This window comes from Lissotriton vulgaris, chromosome 2_2, assembly GCF_964263255.1.
Source record: "Lissotriton vulgaris chromosome 2_2, aLisVul1.2, whole genome shotgun sequence".
Classification (NCBI taxonomy): Eukaryota; Metazoa; Chordata; class Amphibia; order Caudata; family Salamandridae; genus Lissotriton; species Lissotriton vulgaris.
This window is the reverse complement of record NC_141688.1, coordinates 151,285,299-151,302,283: the sequence shown is the minus strand read 5'-3', so window position 1 is coordinate 151,302,283 and position 16,985 is coordinate 151,285,299. Positions and strand designations below refer to the sequence as shown.

At 45.8% G+C, this 16,985-nt stretch overlaps 1 protein-coding gene across 1 annotated transcript in view; it reads right to left on the bottom strand.

Moving 5' to 3' along the window:
* LGR4 (leucine rich repeat containing G protein-coupled receptor 4) overlaps positions 1-16,985 on the bottom strand; it is a 347,498-nt gene that overhangs the window by 123,428 nt on the left and 207,085 nt on the right. Inside the window, exon 4 of the mRNA XM_086959479.1 lies at positions 13,115-13,186. Within this exon, the coding sequence (XP_086815605.1) occupies positions 13,115-13,186 (72 nt within the window). The remainder of the gene's footprint in view (positions 1-13,114; positions 13,187-16,985) is intronic.

The window sequence follows — 16,985 nt, the reverse complement described above, 5'->3', positions numbered from 1 at the left end:
TGGCCTCTCTTTTCCTTTCAGGGAGAGGGGCAGGGTCGTCAGCCGCCCAGCAGGAGGTGAAGCCAGCATTGTGCAAGGCAGGCACAGCCCTATTCAGGCCCAGGTGCTATCCCCTCGCACCACTCAAGATGCAGATGCAGTCATTCAGCCTAGGGCTGACTCAGCCAGCCTTCTGGGGGCTCCCAGCCCTTGTCACTCTCAAACCAGACAGCCAATTCACAAACAGGCCAAGGCACACAGAAGGGTCAGACAAGAGAACAGAAACTTTCTAAAAGAGCTATTCTCAAACACAGGATTTAAAAACAACCTTTTCTAAAAGATGTGTTATTAAATTCTGAGTTCAGGGATACCAGACGTTTATGTCCTATCTTGCTCCTATGGGAAGATATGCTGGTAGCCACTGTAGCCAGCATCCCCCATGATAGCCTATGGGGCAAGATAGACTTACAGTAGTGAAAAACGAAAATGGCTGTAGTTCACTACCAGAGCATGTCACCTGCACAAGTACATGCTCTACCTTTCACATACACTGCACCCTGCCCAATGGGTTACCTTGGGCCTTCCATAGGGGTGACCAATTTGTACAGAAAGGGAAGGTTAGACCTGGCCAGTGGGGACACTGACCAGGAGGACATGGCAGTTCACAGACTGCACTCAGGCACTGCGGTGGCAGGGCTGAGACACCATTTTAGGGCTACTCATGTGGGTGGCATAATCAGTGCTGCAGGCCCACTTGTAGCATTTGTATCACCAGCCTTGGCACACTCAGTGCACTTTACTAGGGACTTCTTGGTGAGACAAATATGGCAATCATGGATAACCAAATACAATAACAATTTACACAGAGAGCATTTGCACTTAAGCACTGATCATCAGTGGTAAAGTGCCCAGAGTCCTATTGCCAACAACCACCGGTCAGGAAAAACAAGGGAGGAAGAAGCAAAAAGTTTGGGGAAACCCTGCAAAAAGGGCCATTTCCAACAGTAAACACTACAATGATCGCCAGATTTATTTTTGAATAAAGTATTTGTTTTCAATTTTCATTAGTACGTTTTACACAAAATGTATGACTGAGAAAGAGAATACATTAGTAAGCATCTATCATGTAGAATGTGTTACTTTTAGAGTGGAAAGCCTTCTTAACGAGATGCTTTCTATGATTACCCAGTAGTTCCTACCCGTTGTTTCTGCTCATGAAATCAACGCATCTCGTGCACTGTAATGGAAGAACTCCATATGAGGCAGAATAGTCCATATAACGAGGAGAAGTACTGCTGCAAATGATTGCTGAAAGGTCAAGACAAAAGCTTGGGGAGAACGGGGGGGGGGGGGAGGGGGAGGAGGGATAAGGGAAGGTTTCAGTGGCCAGGCCTAAAAAACAAATCTCTGACCTGTGGTCTAAATGCGGCAGCCCCCAATATATGCCAAACTCGGAACAAGGAGCAAGCCCTGTTGCTTCAACAGCAGTGTTTTAGCCCTTCAAAAACAGAAATAAGTGGCGCCAAGTTGCGAATGCATTTTGAGGGTACACATGAAACACTACCCTTATATAACGGAGGCTCAACGAGCTCCCTCCAACAAAGATGAGAAGCAACCACAAACAATATTTCCATGACACAAGCAAATTCTAAGCGAATACCGTCACAACGAAAAGACTACATCGTTCAAGTCACATGAGGCTGGGAAACTGCCAAACAACCAGATTAGTGGTGTTGAAACCTGTGGTTGTTACCTTCAGCGGGATTACAGGTTTTAGCGAACTAACATTTGTGTTCCAGCCAGATTCCTAATACACGGAGCTATTTTTGGAAAACAATCACACCCACATCTACTCAGAAATTCATCTCAAGGCCTGTCCTCCAAGAGCGAAACGTCAGTTCTGTCACTACATCTGCACAATCAGAACTGTAGTTTACGTAGCCCTTCTAACATGACAGCACATGCCTGAAAAAGTATCACCCCATTTTATATATAGTCCTGGAATGGCACTACTCATGGTGAAGAGTGAATTCTTAAACCGGTTGATAACGTGCACAAACGTACAAGTCCTTCAACATAGGCCGAAGGAACCAGAAACCCAGGGGTTTCAACTGATGCAATTAGTGAAGGAAGGACAATTTTGGAATAATAAAAAAAGAACAACTCACTCAGAACGAGACAAAAAGCGTTTAAGGATAAACCATTATCATGCTTTCTTAAGAGACCCACTGAACATCACAGCCCTGTTTGTGAAATTTGGTTTGCACCATATAAAGCTACCTTTAATTCTCAAAAAGCAAGCACTGACAGAGGCAATATGTCTTACCTATGAAAGCTATTAGTTTTGCAAAACAGTTTCACCAATACTGTACAGCATTGCAGCTCATTGCTATTATATAAAAAAAAAAGTAAAACATAATGACGCAGCCGTCATGTTATTTTGCAGGTATGGCATGCATTCAACACGCGTGCGTGTGCCTACAAATTGACGTAGGATGTTTTCCTTTTTATGTGTCAGTTGGCGATTCAACAATCCCCCAGGGGCAAACAATTGTGCTCAAAAGGGCTGTTGTAAAACGCAGTGCTAAAGCGCTAGCAAAACTTCAAAAGGATAACTGGGTTGCAGGAGTAGGTTGGGGGAGAAGCAACACAAGCAAAGCAGAGCGGGTTGGGAGTACTGGTGGGGGGGGAAAGAGAAGCATATAGGTGAGACAAACCTGGGGGGAGGGGATAGGTGAAAAACACTTGCATCCTTATTGAGAGTTTAAACAAAAAGAAAAAAAGGTTTCCCAGAAGTAAGCTGTAGGAGCATAGAGGCCAGATGTAGTAGTATGAAAGTCCACAAGAGGCCAGGTTGTGGTTCCAAGAAGCTTTATTCAGGTACAGGTTACAGAAGTATGATGTTCTAGCCATGATGGTAAGTGGGTCTGTAAGTATCCCTGTAAGTACGCCCCACCAGGAGCAGCCTCCTAGCTGCTCATCCTGCAGACACCAACTGACTCACTTCACCCATTCAACATTCTGTGACATATACAACATTCCTTTTGTTTTTTAATCTTTTTATTAAAAAATGTTTTATTAGCAGCACAGGAAAGAAATATAATAAAAAACAAACATATCCAGAAGTTAACAATAGAAAAGATCAGATCGTGGACAGGATTAACATATCATAATTAATGAATTCTCATTAAACTTAAACACATCAAATATAATTAGAGTTGCAGGCAAATATTATAAATCAATATTCATATTCTAAGAGGACCTTGAATAAGTATACGTTTCAACAGATAACAGACCCCCAAATCTTATCGAATTTAACCAAGGCCTTATTACCCCTAATCTTAGCCAGAGTATATTCCATACAGTGAATCTCGTTAAGTAATGATCACCATTCCATGAAGTGTGGGGGTGTAGGGGAAATCCAAGCGCGGGCGATTATAAGTTTGGCGCATGATAGCATAATTGTTATTATAGGCTTTTGTGGAGTGTTCGCGTATTAACATCAAGCAGCACTAGAGCAGGATCCAGAGAAAATATACACCCTAATTTTAATTTCATTACATTCTCAACCGATGTCCAAAATTCAGATATCTTGGGCACGTATACAACATATGCACCTAGTCTGCCGCAGCCAGCGAGCTCTTAGGGCATTTAGTTCGATTTGTATAGTTACTATTAGACGCCCATTTGGAAATTCTTTCGGGGGTATGATAAAGCATGCAAGTTGTCTTAAATTGCTGCAATCTTAAACTTGAGGAGAGTACAGCTTTATGGATATTACCCAAAGATCTGTTAATAACTACTGAGCTAATATTACTCCATAGCATCCTACTCTATTTCTCTACCAAGGTACTGCAATCGCTATCTCTGTATGTAATAAAACGTTTATAACAGCAACTTATTAGGGATTTGTTTTTTTGAGAGTAAAGGCTCTCCCAAATAGTAGACTCGGAGATACTCTGAAGCTGCATTTTTCGGATCAGGAAATCATATATTTGCATTTACTTGTACCTCATAGTATCAGTAATGTATAGTGTTTTAAGAGTCTCAAAGCTCAGCAGCCCCTGTGCACCATATAGATCTCCAAGTGTTTTTATTCCATGCGCCCGCCATATACTAGCGGTTCCATCGTTAAATATCCCTGGTAATCCCGGATTATCCCATAAAATTAGATTAGGGTGAGAAAAGTTCAGATTGCAAAAAGCCTGTATATTACGCCAAATTTTTACCGGATCTCTTGCTGTCTTAAACCGTACTCTTTTAAAGTAGTTAGGGTCGTTGATCTTCCATAGAAAAAACTTAGCATCCTTATCAAACAAACGTTTAAAAGTAAGGTCGGTTGTCTGATCCTTCCGAATTAATTATCTTATGCGTCCAACAAAAGCAGCCCAAAAGTATGATTTAAAATCCGGAAACTTCAACCCTCCTGTTTCTATGGTCCCTTTTAAAAGAGTCATAGATCTGCGGGCTTTATGATATCCCCATATAAAGCTACTAAAGATACCATCTAAGTTTCTAAAGAATACGTTTCCCAAAACCAAAGGAATAGAGCGGAATAAGTAAAGAAATTTTGGTAGTATTATCATACGTATCAAATTGATTCTGCCTATGATATTTAGGGGTAGTTTATGCCATTTTTTTAAAGAGAACTTTAGTAGTTTTAACTAATTACCCATAATTTATTTTCGTTATGTTCTTAACTTGAGCAGTGATCCTAACCCCTAGATAAGTGGCCGCTTGACATAGTCCGATTAATGCCCTTCCCAGGTGTGTAGTTACTAATTATTTGGGTTTTGTTTATATTTAATTTATATCCGGATACCTCCCCGAATCTGGTTGCTTCTACCTCAATACCTTAGGTAGCTTTTACAATATCAGATGAGTAAATAGCGATATCGTCGGCGTAAGCTGTAATTTTTAATATATGCTACCAAATTAAAAAGGAATGATATCAGATTGAAGTTGTAGTGCTTGGAGAAATGTCTCTATAGATAATGCAAATAAAAGGGGTGACCAGGGACACCCTTGGCGGGTCCCACGAGTAATAAAAAAGGAGCCGACGTCAAGCCAGCATAATTGATTGTGGCTTCAGGCTTATCATAAAGAGACTGTGCCCAATTCAAGAATTTACCCTCAAAGCCAAACCCAACCATAACTAGCCACAAGTACTCCCACCCCACTCGGTCAAATGCCTTTTCTGCATCTAACATGATCATACCGAGTGGGGTGGTTTCCTTTTCCGCTATATCAAAGGCAGTTACTGCCATAGTAATGTGTGCTGTAGTATCCCTGCCCATAACAAACCCATGTTGATGTGGGCTGACTATTTTGGGTATAAAAGGTGCCAGTCGAATGGCCAGCACCTTTGCAAAAATGTTAGCGTCTGCATTAATTAACGAAATAGGGCGATATGAGCCACAATCATCCGGTGGTTTCCCTTTTTTTTACAAAAAAAACAATTTTACCCTATTCCAAGAGTCCGGGGCTTTCCTACTATCCCCTATGAAGTTAATAACTTGAAAAAAGAGTGGTATACGTTCTTCAGCACACAGCTTATATATTTCCACAGGGATAGTGTCTACACCGGACGCCTTCCCAGATGGTAAAGAGAAAATTGCTTGTCTAATCTCCAATTGACTAATTTGATTAGAAAGTGAGTCCATCGCGAGGGAGTTAGGTCTAACGAGAAAATGATCCAGATAGTTCTTGATAAATGTTGCTGTGGGAAAGATCTCAGGAATATATAATTTTTTATAGAATAATACAAATTCTTCTAATATTTGCGATGGTTGGTCAATTATAATATCGTTGATGCCCTTCAAATTTTTAATCAAAGTGTTAGCTTTCTCTTCAGCTATTTTAAAAGCTAATAGTTTCCCGACTTTATCTCTACTTTTATATTGAGTGACCTGATTTTTATGCAATTTTATACTGCTTTTTTTCCCAAAAGGTGGTTTTAATGGCTGGCTTCAGCTGTCCCAGACGCAATTCTAATTCAGTTGTATTAATGGTCTGTAGACGAAGGGCATCTGCCAATAGTAACTCTACTGATTAAATGTCATTTACCAAAGCTAGATCTTTCTGGCGGTTTTCTGAGTTCTGATGAAAAAGAAATTGCTGAGTAAATCCACGTATGCTTGGTTTACAAGAGTCCCATACCATAAGACATGTCATAGAATCAAGATTAAACTTAATGAAATCAGCAATGTGCACCTTTAGTTGTGAAATAAATAAAGTATTAGTAAGTAAATGCCTAGGAAAGGAGAAGTGTCTAGGTACTGTGTGTTTCTGTTCAGTATCAAATGATAGTAATATTGGGTTATGATCAGAGTTAATTCTAGGACAAAGTTCGATAGTATTAGTATTTATTATTCTATTAGAACCCCAAACCATGTCAATACCGGAACAAAGTCGGTGAGGAGCTGAATAATATGTATAACCAGGCTCAGTAGGATAGGCGTGACGCCAAACGTCTTTAAGGTTATGCAGACGCCCTAGCTCAAGAATGGCGGCCCGAGTTCTCCGCATTCGTTGAAAAGAATTACTACTTGTAGTGTCAATCTGATAATTCATTATGCAATTAAAATCTCCCATGATAAACAATTCTCCTGACCAGTGTAGCAGTTCCATATTTAGTTGATCAAATACATGCGCCTCATCAAAATTTGATTCGTAGACAACACAGAATACCAGTTTACTTTTTTCAATAGTTAATTGAACTATGGCCCACCTCCCATTCTTATCACAGGCAGTTTTGTTAATTTCTATTCTAAGCCGTTTATCCTTGAGGATGGCAACCCCATTTATTGAAGCATTAAACCTGGAGCAGGTTAGCACCTCTAAGCCCAAATTACTCAAGATCTATTCATCTTTATAGGCTACATGTGTTTCCGATAGAAATACAAAATTAGGTTTATACAGGGCTAATTCTTCTCGTACCAGACTCCTTTTCTTTTTACTATTTAACCCTGCAACATTCCAAACTAAGCATTTTACTCAAAACATTTAACTAAAAAAGAAAACCTCAAATACATCCTGTCATTATGTATTGTTAAAACAAGTAGTAAATTTATCTCCAATTCTTTTAGGTATTTTTCCTCCTGTGCTATTTTTTCCAAACAAACCCCCCCCCCTCCAAACATTCCTGACCCCCCACCCCTCCTACCCTCTCCAGAGAGAGGGTACCCCTCCCAGATATACTAACCCAACTGCCGTTGTACTGGCAGCAGAAGAGACGGAGCTGCGGCCCCGAGGGTCTAGCTGTGTATTATTACCAACTCCAGACCATGTATCATGTCTACTGTATCTTTTATCACAATATAGTAATAGATTCAAATTCAGCTGCTGATGCACTTGATTAATATCCATAATCCGATCACACTCAGCCAAAATGTGATTTAGCTCAGTCTTATTCTAATTAATATACAACATTTCACACATACTCAGGCTGAACAGCAAGGGGAAGAAAGAGAGCAGGGAAGGAGAGGAACATTAACCCTACTACACCAGACAATCAAGGAGATGGGAAAGAGACTGTTCCATGGGATGGACAAAAAACAGATTTATCACTTGGAACATGAAAAAACACCAGCAAACGAATGACAGTAAATCCAACCAATTGTTAGCAATGTGCTTGCTCGCAAGCCCTTGTATGTTCTGGGTAAGCCCATAATATGTCTTTTGCAACCAGAAAGCTTTTGCTGTCTGGTAGACTCAACTTGAAAAATCTGAAATGGGAGGGGTTTCTCTGAACGGAACACTCCTATGAATAAACTGCCTTGAGACCATAAACCTATCAAATACTAGTTAAGAACAAACAGAAACTGCTGCATCCAATGGTATTTTAGGGCCGCTGATGACTTCAGCATCAGCTGAAGAAAGAAGTATGCCCCCTCAGATAAGCATTGAAAGGGAAACACAACTACAAAGATCTCCATCCTCACAAACGGTGACTGAGTTGACAATGTGAGGCTCGACTGTATGGTTATGAGGAGCCTACCCTTAATATGCCTATCAACAAGGCAAAAATGCTCAAGTAAGCATCAGGCAATAGTATCTGGTATTGTGCTTTTATCTAGGAACCTAAATCGTATTTCTATTTTATGCCCTTGTACGGTTATAATCAATAATATCCCTATAATGGCATAGGAATCATATCCATATTTAGTTGTAGCCCATGCAGTCACATTAAGAAAGGCTACTTCCCCGGACTCCTAGAAAGCACAACGAGTTCTCTAAACAAACTAAACCTCCAGCAACCTGGGAAATCCCCATTTGCTTTTGTTTTGATTTCGTCCTAGAACTCCTGTGAAGCACTGTAAGAACGGCCAGTTCTTAGTGACATCTTTATTGACGTCTTATGTCCAATCTTACGTCAAACCCGGCACCTTTCAGGTATAAATATACCAATGTTGCCTTAAGCAAACACACGGTGGTCGTTTTGGAGCCGAGCAGCTATCTACTTGCCCGAGGGCCCAGCTGATGCGAGAGCCCACGGACGCTGCCCCTCCCTTTTGACGCACTGAGAGAGAGAGACACAGTCTTTTCTCCTGCCGAGAAATCCAGCTCCGGTGTTCTCAGCCGCCTTCGCGGGCTGCTGGGATATCGAGTCCTGAAAGAGAGATACCAGACCTCCTGCATTCTATTACCCAGGTACGGAGCTGACTAAACCCTTAAAGAGAATTCTTGAGTCAGATTCTTGGCAAAAACCAACTTAACTTAAACTGCTACTTACTTACTCCTTCCCACGTATTAGGCTTAGGTCAGGCACACCAGGGTAGGCGTATTTAGAAGCACCAGTTGAGTACGTTAGTCAATGTATATATGTATGTATATATTTTATCCATTTTAAAGTATCTTATCGCTAAGAAACCATATCAATGCTTTTACAGTATTATTTCATGATACTCCTTTTACTGTACGCACTTTACTTTACATTAAGTATTGCAATTATGGCAATTCATTTCTCTTGCATGAGAAAGAAGACTGCTCAATAAATTACACCTTTTATTGAAAATGCCCGTCTCTCTTTTCTCTGCACTCTGGTGAAACTAAGTACGCATGATTGACTGAGTGAACTAGCTGTCTATTGTTTTCACACGACTCTAGAGATACACTCTTATTCTGAGGGAGCAAAGTTGTCATGTTATATGGTTGTCAGAAGCTAATCCCTTCTTGTCTATCCAGGGAGGTTAAACTCCTCCTCGTTTATTCGAGAAAGTTTCTAGTGACCTCTGAGCTAGCTGGCAAACCTTAAGTCTAATATAGTCAATAGAGACCTAGTCGACCTCAGTCCTACGTCTACACTGCTGAATATATTATTCCAATGCGCAGAGCCTATTGAGAATATAGGAACTACACTACACTGGTATTGTATGAGCTATTTCCAAAGAACCAACCTAGCCAAAAGTCAACAGCGTTTTACAGGGTCAAAGACAAGCATAAAGCCAACGACTCATAGGAGAGGTAGAACGTTTATGGACAAGTAATGCACGGTAACGTAGTGTTCTTTAAAGGGATGAGACTTGAGCTTCTTCCCAAATTAGAACAGCAGAGGGGCAGTCCTGATGGACACAGGGATACTGTACCAGGTCATGGGCACATAGATGGAAAAGGCTTGCTGTTCATTTTTCGACTTCTAAAACCACAGTCTGATGGTGTCCTAGAAGGGGTATGTTGAGTACCACCAGAGATGGTGAGCTTGTTTCCAAGGTGAGGGGGCTGCTGGTCGTGATGGCTCTGTAAACGCAGCAGCTAGCTCTAAATATGGTGTGGGCATACAAGGGGAGCCAATAGAATTCCATATGGACAATTAATCTCATAATCATGTCCTCTATGCTTTTGTGGACCCCGGCTGAATGCTGAAACTCTCCCCCTTCTCCCCCCCCCCCCCCCCCCACCCCCAATACATTTCTTTTAGATTAGCCGCATCTGGTGTCTCTTCCTCACAAACGCGAGGATATGGGTATTTGATGAAATGAGCAATCAACATTTTGTCACACATTGTGGTAAAGAATAACAGAAGGCATCCATTTCCCAAAAAACCCTTAACCTATGACCACAATGCTCTACTTTGTGACCACCACGTGCTAGCCGAACTACAACGGCCCAGGCTATAACTCTATGGGTAAGGACAACAGGCAGACGCGGGCCCTAAAACATCTGCCTTCTTTCTACAAATGGTCGCTGCCCCATTTAAACTTGTAGTACCATACAAAGCATTCGAGGAAAAACGTGTGCATTGGGACTGCTTCTACCTCCACATGTCCAATAGTAAGTGAAAGTTGCGAAACAAAAGTGGGCGCGCAATCAGATGAACATTTTAGGATTGCTTTCTGTCCTCACCCTCCCAGTCACTGGAGAGCAGCAGTGTTTTCCACTCCAAGAATACTGGGGACGTTGAGCCCGGCTGCTGCTTTACCAACCGCGTCACGTTCGCTCTTCACCAGAGGGAAGAAGCTGGCCCCAGTGCGCACGAACACTTGAAGTAGTGCGCGTAATTGGGTATTCCAAACGAAGTAAACTTTCCCTTAACTGGAAAGCAGCAGTGAGCTGCAGTCTGTAAAAACACTAGGGATGAAACGCCTGGATGGAGCGCTCCACCCTCCGCCTTAACTGGGGAGCGGCAGTGGTCTCCAGTAAACAACACTGGGCATACATGGATCTGGTAGAAGTCTCTAGAGAATCTCCGACAAACAACCCAGGGCTTTCAGCAATTCATAGGATTTTGAGAAAGAATGTCAGAGCTCGACAGAGTGGACAGTTCTACCCACCCTTACCTTGCCACTCTATTAGGATCTTCTGCATACCCGCCTATCCCTCCCAGCAGAACTCTTCATCAAGTTGTAATTGTTTTCCATGGCATGGCATGCCCGCGTGTGTGGGAAAGGGGAAGGGAATGCCCGCTTGTGTGGGAAAGGTAAGGGACTGCCCGCTTGTGTGAGAAGGGCATGCCTACATGTGTGAGGGGGGGAAGGGAATGCCCGCTTGTAGGGGAAAGGGAAGGGAATGCCCGCTTGTGTGAGAAGGGCATGCCTACATGTGTGAGGGGGGGGGGAGGGAATGCCCGCTTGTGTGGGAAAGGTAAGGGAATGCCCGCTTGTGTGAGAAGGGCATGCCTACATGTGTGAGGGGGGGAAGGGAATGCCCGCTTGTAGGGGAAAGTGAAGGGAATGCCCGCTTGTGTGAGAAGGGCATGCCTACATGTGTGAGGGGGGGAAGGGAATGCCCGCTTGTAGGGGAAAGGGAAGGGAATGGCCGCTTGTGTGGGAAAGGGAAGGGAATGCCCGCTTGTGTGTGAAAGGGAAGGGCATGCCTACATGTGTGAGGGGGGGGGAATGCCCGCTTGTGTGGGAAAGGGAAGGGAATGCCCGCCCGCTTGTGTGGGAAAGGGAAGGGAATGCCCGCCCGCTTGTGTGGGAAAAGGAAGGACATGCCCGCTTGTGTGGGAAAGGGAAGGGAATGCCCGCCCGCTTGTGTGGGTAAGGGAAGGGAATGCCCGCTCGCTTGTGTGGGAAAGGGAAGGGAATGCCCGCTTGTGTGAGAAGGGAATGCCTGCATGTGTGAGGGGGGAGGGAATGCCCGCTTGTGTGAGAAGGGCATGCCTGCATGTGTGAGAGGGGGGAAGGGAATGCCCGCTTGTGTGAGAAAGGGAAGGGCATGCCTGCCTGTGTGAGTAGGCTATGCCTGCATGTGTGAGAGGGGGAAAGGGCATGTCTGCATGTGTGAGAGGGGGGAAGGGAATGCCCGCTTGTGTGAGAAAGGGAAGGGCATGCCTGCCTGTGTGAGAAGGGCATGCCTGCATGTGTGAGAGGGGGAAAGGGCATGTCTGCATGTGTGAGAGGGAGGAAGCGCATGCCCCTTGTGTGAGAAAAGGAAGGGTATGCCTGCATGTGTGGGAAGAGGGAATGGCATGCCTGCATGTGTGAGACCGGGGAAGGGAAAGCCCGCTTGTGTGAGAAAGGGAAGGGTATGCCTGCATGTGTGAGAAGGGTATGCCTGCATGTGTGAGAGGGGGAAGGGCATGACCGTTTGTGTGAGAAGGGGGAAGGGCATGCCCACCTGTTTGAGAAGGTGAAGGGCATGCCCGCCTGTGTGAGAAGGGGGAAAGGCCTGCCGGCCTGTGTGAGAAGGGGGAAGGGCATGCCCACCTGTGTGAGAAGGGGGAAGGGCATGCCTGCCTGTGGGAGGAAGGGAAAGTCATACCCGCCTGTGTGAGAAGGAGCTGGGGGAGAGGGCATGCCCGCCTGTGTTAGAAGGGGGAAGGGCATGCCCGCCTGTGGGCTAAGAAGGGGGAAGGGCATGCCGGCCTGTGTGAGAAGGGGGAAGGGCATGCCGGCATGTGTGAGAAGAACATGCCAGTCTGTGTGAGAAGGGGGAAGGGCATGCCCGCCTGTGGGCTGTGTGAGAAGGGAGAAGGGCATGCCGCCTGTGTGAGAAGGGGGAAGGGCATGCCCGCCTGTGTAAGAAGGGAGAAGGGCATGCCGCCTGTGTGAGAAGGGGGAAGGGCATGCCCGTCTGTGTGAGAAGGACATGCCCGCCTGTGTGGGGAAGTGAATGTCCACCTGTGTGAGATGGGTGGAGGGCATGCCCGCCTTTGTGAGAGAGGGGAGGGCATACCCACCTGTGTGAGAAGGGCATGCCCGCCTGTATGAGAAGAGGAAGGGCATGCCCGCCTGTGTGAGAGAGGGGAGGGCACATCCGCCTGTGTGAGAGAGGGGAGGGCTTGTCCGACTGTGTGAGAAAGGGGGGGGGGCATGCCCACCTGTGTGAGAGAGGGGGGGCTTGTCCGCCTGTATGAGAAAGGGGCGGGGAGGGCATGCCGGCCTGGTGGAGAGAATGTACATGCGCACAACTTTGCCTGCAGCTGATATGAACTAGGAGAGTTTGCAAACCAGGTTGACATTGAACGAGGAACATTTCTGGCAGAAGCTGGATGGTCTACAGATTTGTGATCTCTGGGGAGGACAGATATAGAGGGCTAATCAGCGCACCTTCATTGTAGCTCTTCATTTGTTTACAATACTGTTCCCTAAACACATGTTTCGGGGGATACATGCTACATTGATAGTTATCGTTTGGTTTTATTATTATAACAGGCGTTCAAACACAAAGTTAATAAATAAATAACACTTACAGTGACTGCAACGCATTCAGTCCTTTCAAGGCTTCACTCGGAACGGTTTTCAACTGATTATTCTGGAGTGTTCTGCAAAAACAAAATCTCTTTCAATGTGTGCAATCACCTAAAGACCGTAAATAGCATCCTAAATCTCAGATTATGGAGTGAACTTCGAATTTCAGGAATCCGCATTTAGTCCAGATGCTTCGGGGAGTACTGGCTGATGGACTCCGCTCCTGTCGAATGGGAGGCGCAGGGTGGATTGCTTCCTAGTGTGATCATGGTCCCAGGAGACGACTGTGAGACAGTGGAAGGCAGGGGTGACACCGAGGAGAGAGGCAGCAACCGTGAGAGGGAAAAGGAAAGGTAAAGTCTGCCTGTTTAAGTCCGAAAATGATCTACTCGGTTTTTAAACGGGTGTTGAAAATAACATTGCATTAATAGGTTAAAAAAAATCTGCAGGCCCAGTTTTTTTGTGTCCTAAACTTTCAGTACAGGCATAAAACAGTCGAACATGCAATCGAAAATGGACAACCGGTTTTGCAGGTTTTCTCCCATCCTGCAAACCAAGCTATAGGAAAGCCACTATGTCCTGCCTATGCTGGGTCCATTGGCTCCGTCAATGTTTCATTTTAGCCATGTGGTGCTCAGTGAGCGGCTGCTATCCATAACGCTGCACGTAAAAAACAAAACAAGCATTTACAATGCAATGGTTTTGCCTTTGTTAAAGTTTGAGCTATTGGCAATGCTCTTGACATTATTTTTATTTATGTTTTTTTTTTTACATAAATAAATGGCATTGTCATTTGAAATGCCACTAGCTTTATCTTTCGCAAATGACACCCACAAAAACCTACAGAGAGCCCCCCAACACACACCCACACAGAGCCCCCCCACACACTGCGAGCCCCCCCACACACTACGAGCCTCCCACACACACTGCGAGCTTCCTCCACACACTGCGAGCCTTCTCCACACACTGCGAGCCTTCTCCACACACTGCGAGCCTCCCCCACACACTGCGAGCCTCCCCCACACACTGCGAGGCCCCCCCACACACACTGAGAGCCCCCCACACACTGAGAGCCCCCTTATCGTAACGGACCTTCATGCTCTCACTAAATCTAGAGTTGACACGAACACATGCTTGTGCTCAGCTGACTCTCAGCCCCACGATTAAAGCACGATAAAAAAAATCTGGCATCGCACAGAAACAGGGCATCCTAATGCAAGCGCAGGAATAAATTTGGCCATTATAGTGCTGCATGTAGATCTGGCGTTCATTAGACAGAATGAGAGGCACCTTGGTAATGTGATATATAAAGATGCAGGACAGAGACCTTGAGCGTTGGAGTTTGTAGGTGTAATGATACTCCTGAGGGGGTGATAGCCACATATAAGTCTGAGTCAGTGGTATTGTGGAAGGAATGATGTGTGAGGTTGGTGAGCTGTGAGGATACACAAGCATGATGAGGGTGACGTGGTGGCTCAACGAGGAGGCTGTCGTGTGGCTTACGTTGGGTAAGTGAATTGAGATAGTGGTGATGTGGTAGAGCGTGTGTGATTTGTTTTGGTTGGGTGGTGGTGTTCTGGTGTACAGGGGAACACAAAATGTGTGTGCAGGCCAGAGACTGAATTGGACAGTTGTTGGCTGAATCGCGGTGTATGCTTGCAACTTGGTCAGTTGGTATAGATAGGTGACCCTTTGACTTGTGCCCAGTATCGCTCGTCACCTCCAGTGATCAAGCACAGAGTTGCGACGGCAGCTGTTGAATTCTTAGTTTTGTAGGTATTCTGACTTAAATTGAATCATTTCCCGGTGGCCCAGAGCACTGGGTGAACTGCATCTGGACTGCTAAGACTTCTCTTAGATGTCAACCCGGGCTGAAGACTTGGGCTGTATAGCATTGCCTAACGGATGGGCCGAAGTAAGGCTGCCAGGTGTGTGGATGGATAGGGATCTGGTCTGAGCTGTACTGCACAGAGATGCGGTTGGTTACTTCTGCTGAAGCCACTCGGGGTCATTGTGCCCGCATGGAGGTCAGAAGAGGATAGGTGACAGTGTTAGGTTTAATTCGTTGCAGCTAAACTGCGAGCTGCCATATTTATCATCTTTGAACAGAATATGAAACAGGAAAGAGAGCTCGGGGACGGGGCCGGAGGAGAACCTGGTACACAGCACCGATGCTTCTAAGCCTCCTGCCCTTTGGAGCCTCGCCTTCATCTTTGCACGCAGCATGAAAGATGAGCTCTCGGTTATGGAGTGAATGTGAATGCAGGTTTTCACGTCATCTCTGCAGGGGAAGCCGCACACTGCATCCGTGCTCGTTTACAAAGCATCGCCTGCACCCCCTAAGCATCCTGCCTCTTCCAGTCCCGCAGCTTCACCATTCCCCTTCGGCTCCAGGGCCCCTCCTCGGCTGCGCGGTGTGGCGGAGACGCCCCCGCTCCACGACGACTGATGAGAGCTCTTCGGCTGAGGACTGATGACTGTTCTCCCCCCCGGATACCACGGAGTTCCTAGCAGCTCTCTGCAGTACTTGCCAGCTACGTTGCTCTGTACGTAGTGGTCTTAAACAGCTCTTTCCGCTTGAACTCGTTTGCCATTTTCCCAGTTGTCTGGTTGGAGGTGCGCAACCTGATTCTGCAGTGCTGTTGTGCGTGCACACGCGCTGCCATTGTCTCTGGGGGCTGCGAGGACACGCCGGCTCGCCGGCTGCTGTGGACGTGCTCAGCCTGCTGATGTGCTGACCAGATTCAGGGGCGTTCCCGAGAATTGGCTTTCGGCTGACGTAGCGTGACGTAGCCAAAAGCCAAAAATTCTCGGGAACGCCCCCGAATCTGGTCCGGCATTGACGGACAGGCCCGTCTTCCAATGGCTAGCCTCCATTTATGGAGCTAGCCAATGCAAGACGGGGGCCGTTCCTGTCTTCCCTACTATAATCATTAGGTTTTCGCCTGCGCGAAAAAGATGCGCAGAGCGCATCTTTCGCCAGGCAAAACCTAAAAAGGAAGCACTAGGACGAGGTTACCATTGATCGCATCGTAGCGATTCTGTTCCTCTCTTTCAAACCATGCTACACAGCAGTCACTCTGATGTACACAATGGATTAACACATATTGACATAAACAAAAAGCAGAGCTATTTAACTTTGCCAATGTATTCAGCTGCCTGCAGGTTTTCTGGAGGTCATCTCTGAAAATGTGGTAGGACAGTTAGTCACATGTCAGGCAGTGACTCTGCAAGGATGATGAGGCTGAACCAGTCAGGCATATACTAAGCAGCTCCTAGCATGTGTCTGTCTGTCCCAACCCTACTGAACTCTCTAGGTTGCTGTCACACAGCTGAATTCTCCTATGGGTTGCTCTGCTGAGACTATCAGCTAGGCCAAGAGGAGGACGTTGGATGGGCTGCTGGGACCCCAGACAGTAGACGGCCTTTGGCCTAGGGGACCTGGCCACCAAGTCTCTCTTTAGGGATGGCTTATTTGGTCAAATCTGGCAACAAAGGAAGGATAAGCCAGTAGCTCAGACTGAGCCCTGGGCCTCAGGTAGAACATCCAAGCTTGTACCACTGCCAAGTCCCTGACTAAAAACACTTGGCAATGCCCAGCAGTAATCCATCGCAGAGAACGAGTGCGGCAATCATCTCTGGCTCTAGGGGGCTGTATGGAAACTCCTGTGAAATCCTGTGTGAGACACAGCCCCCTGAGAACATTTGAGACAGGTAGCCAGGACACCTTGTCAAGTAAGGATCCTTGACTCAGAGGCTGCATGCAAACCCTGGCCCCGGCAGGCTGAGGGGGTCGCACTGAAACTTTCAACATTGGGTGTTTTGAAGAAATTGGAGCATCAGAAAAAAGATGTACATTCAAGGATAAATCTT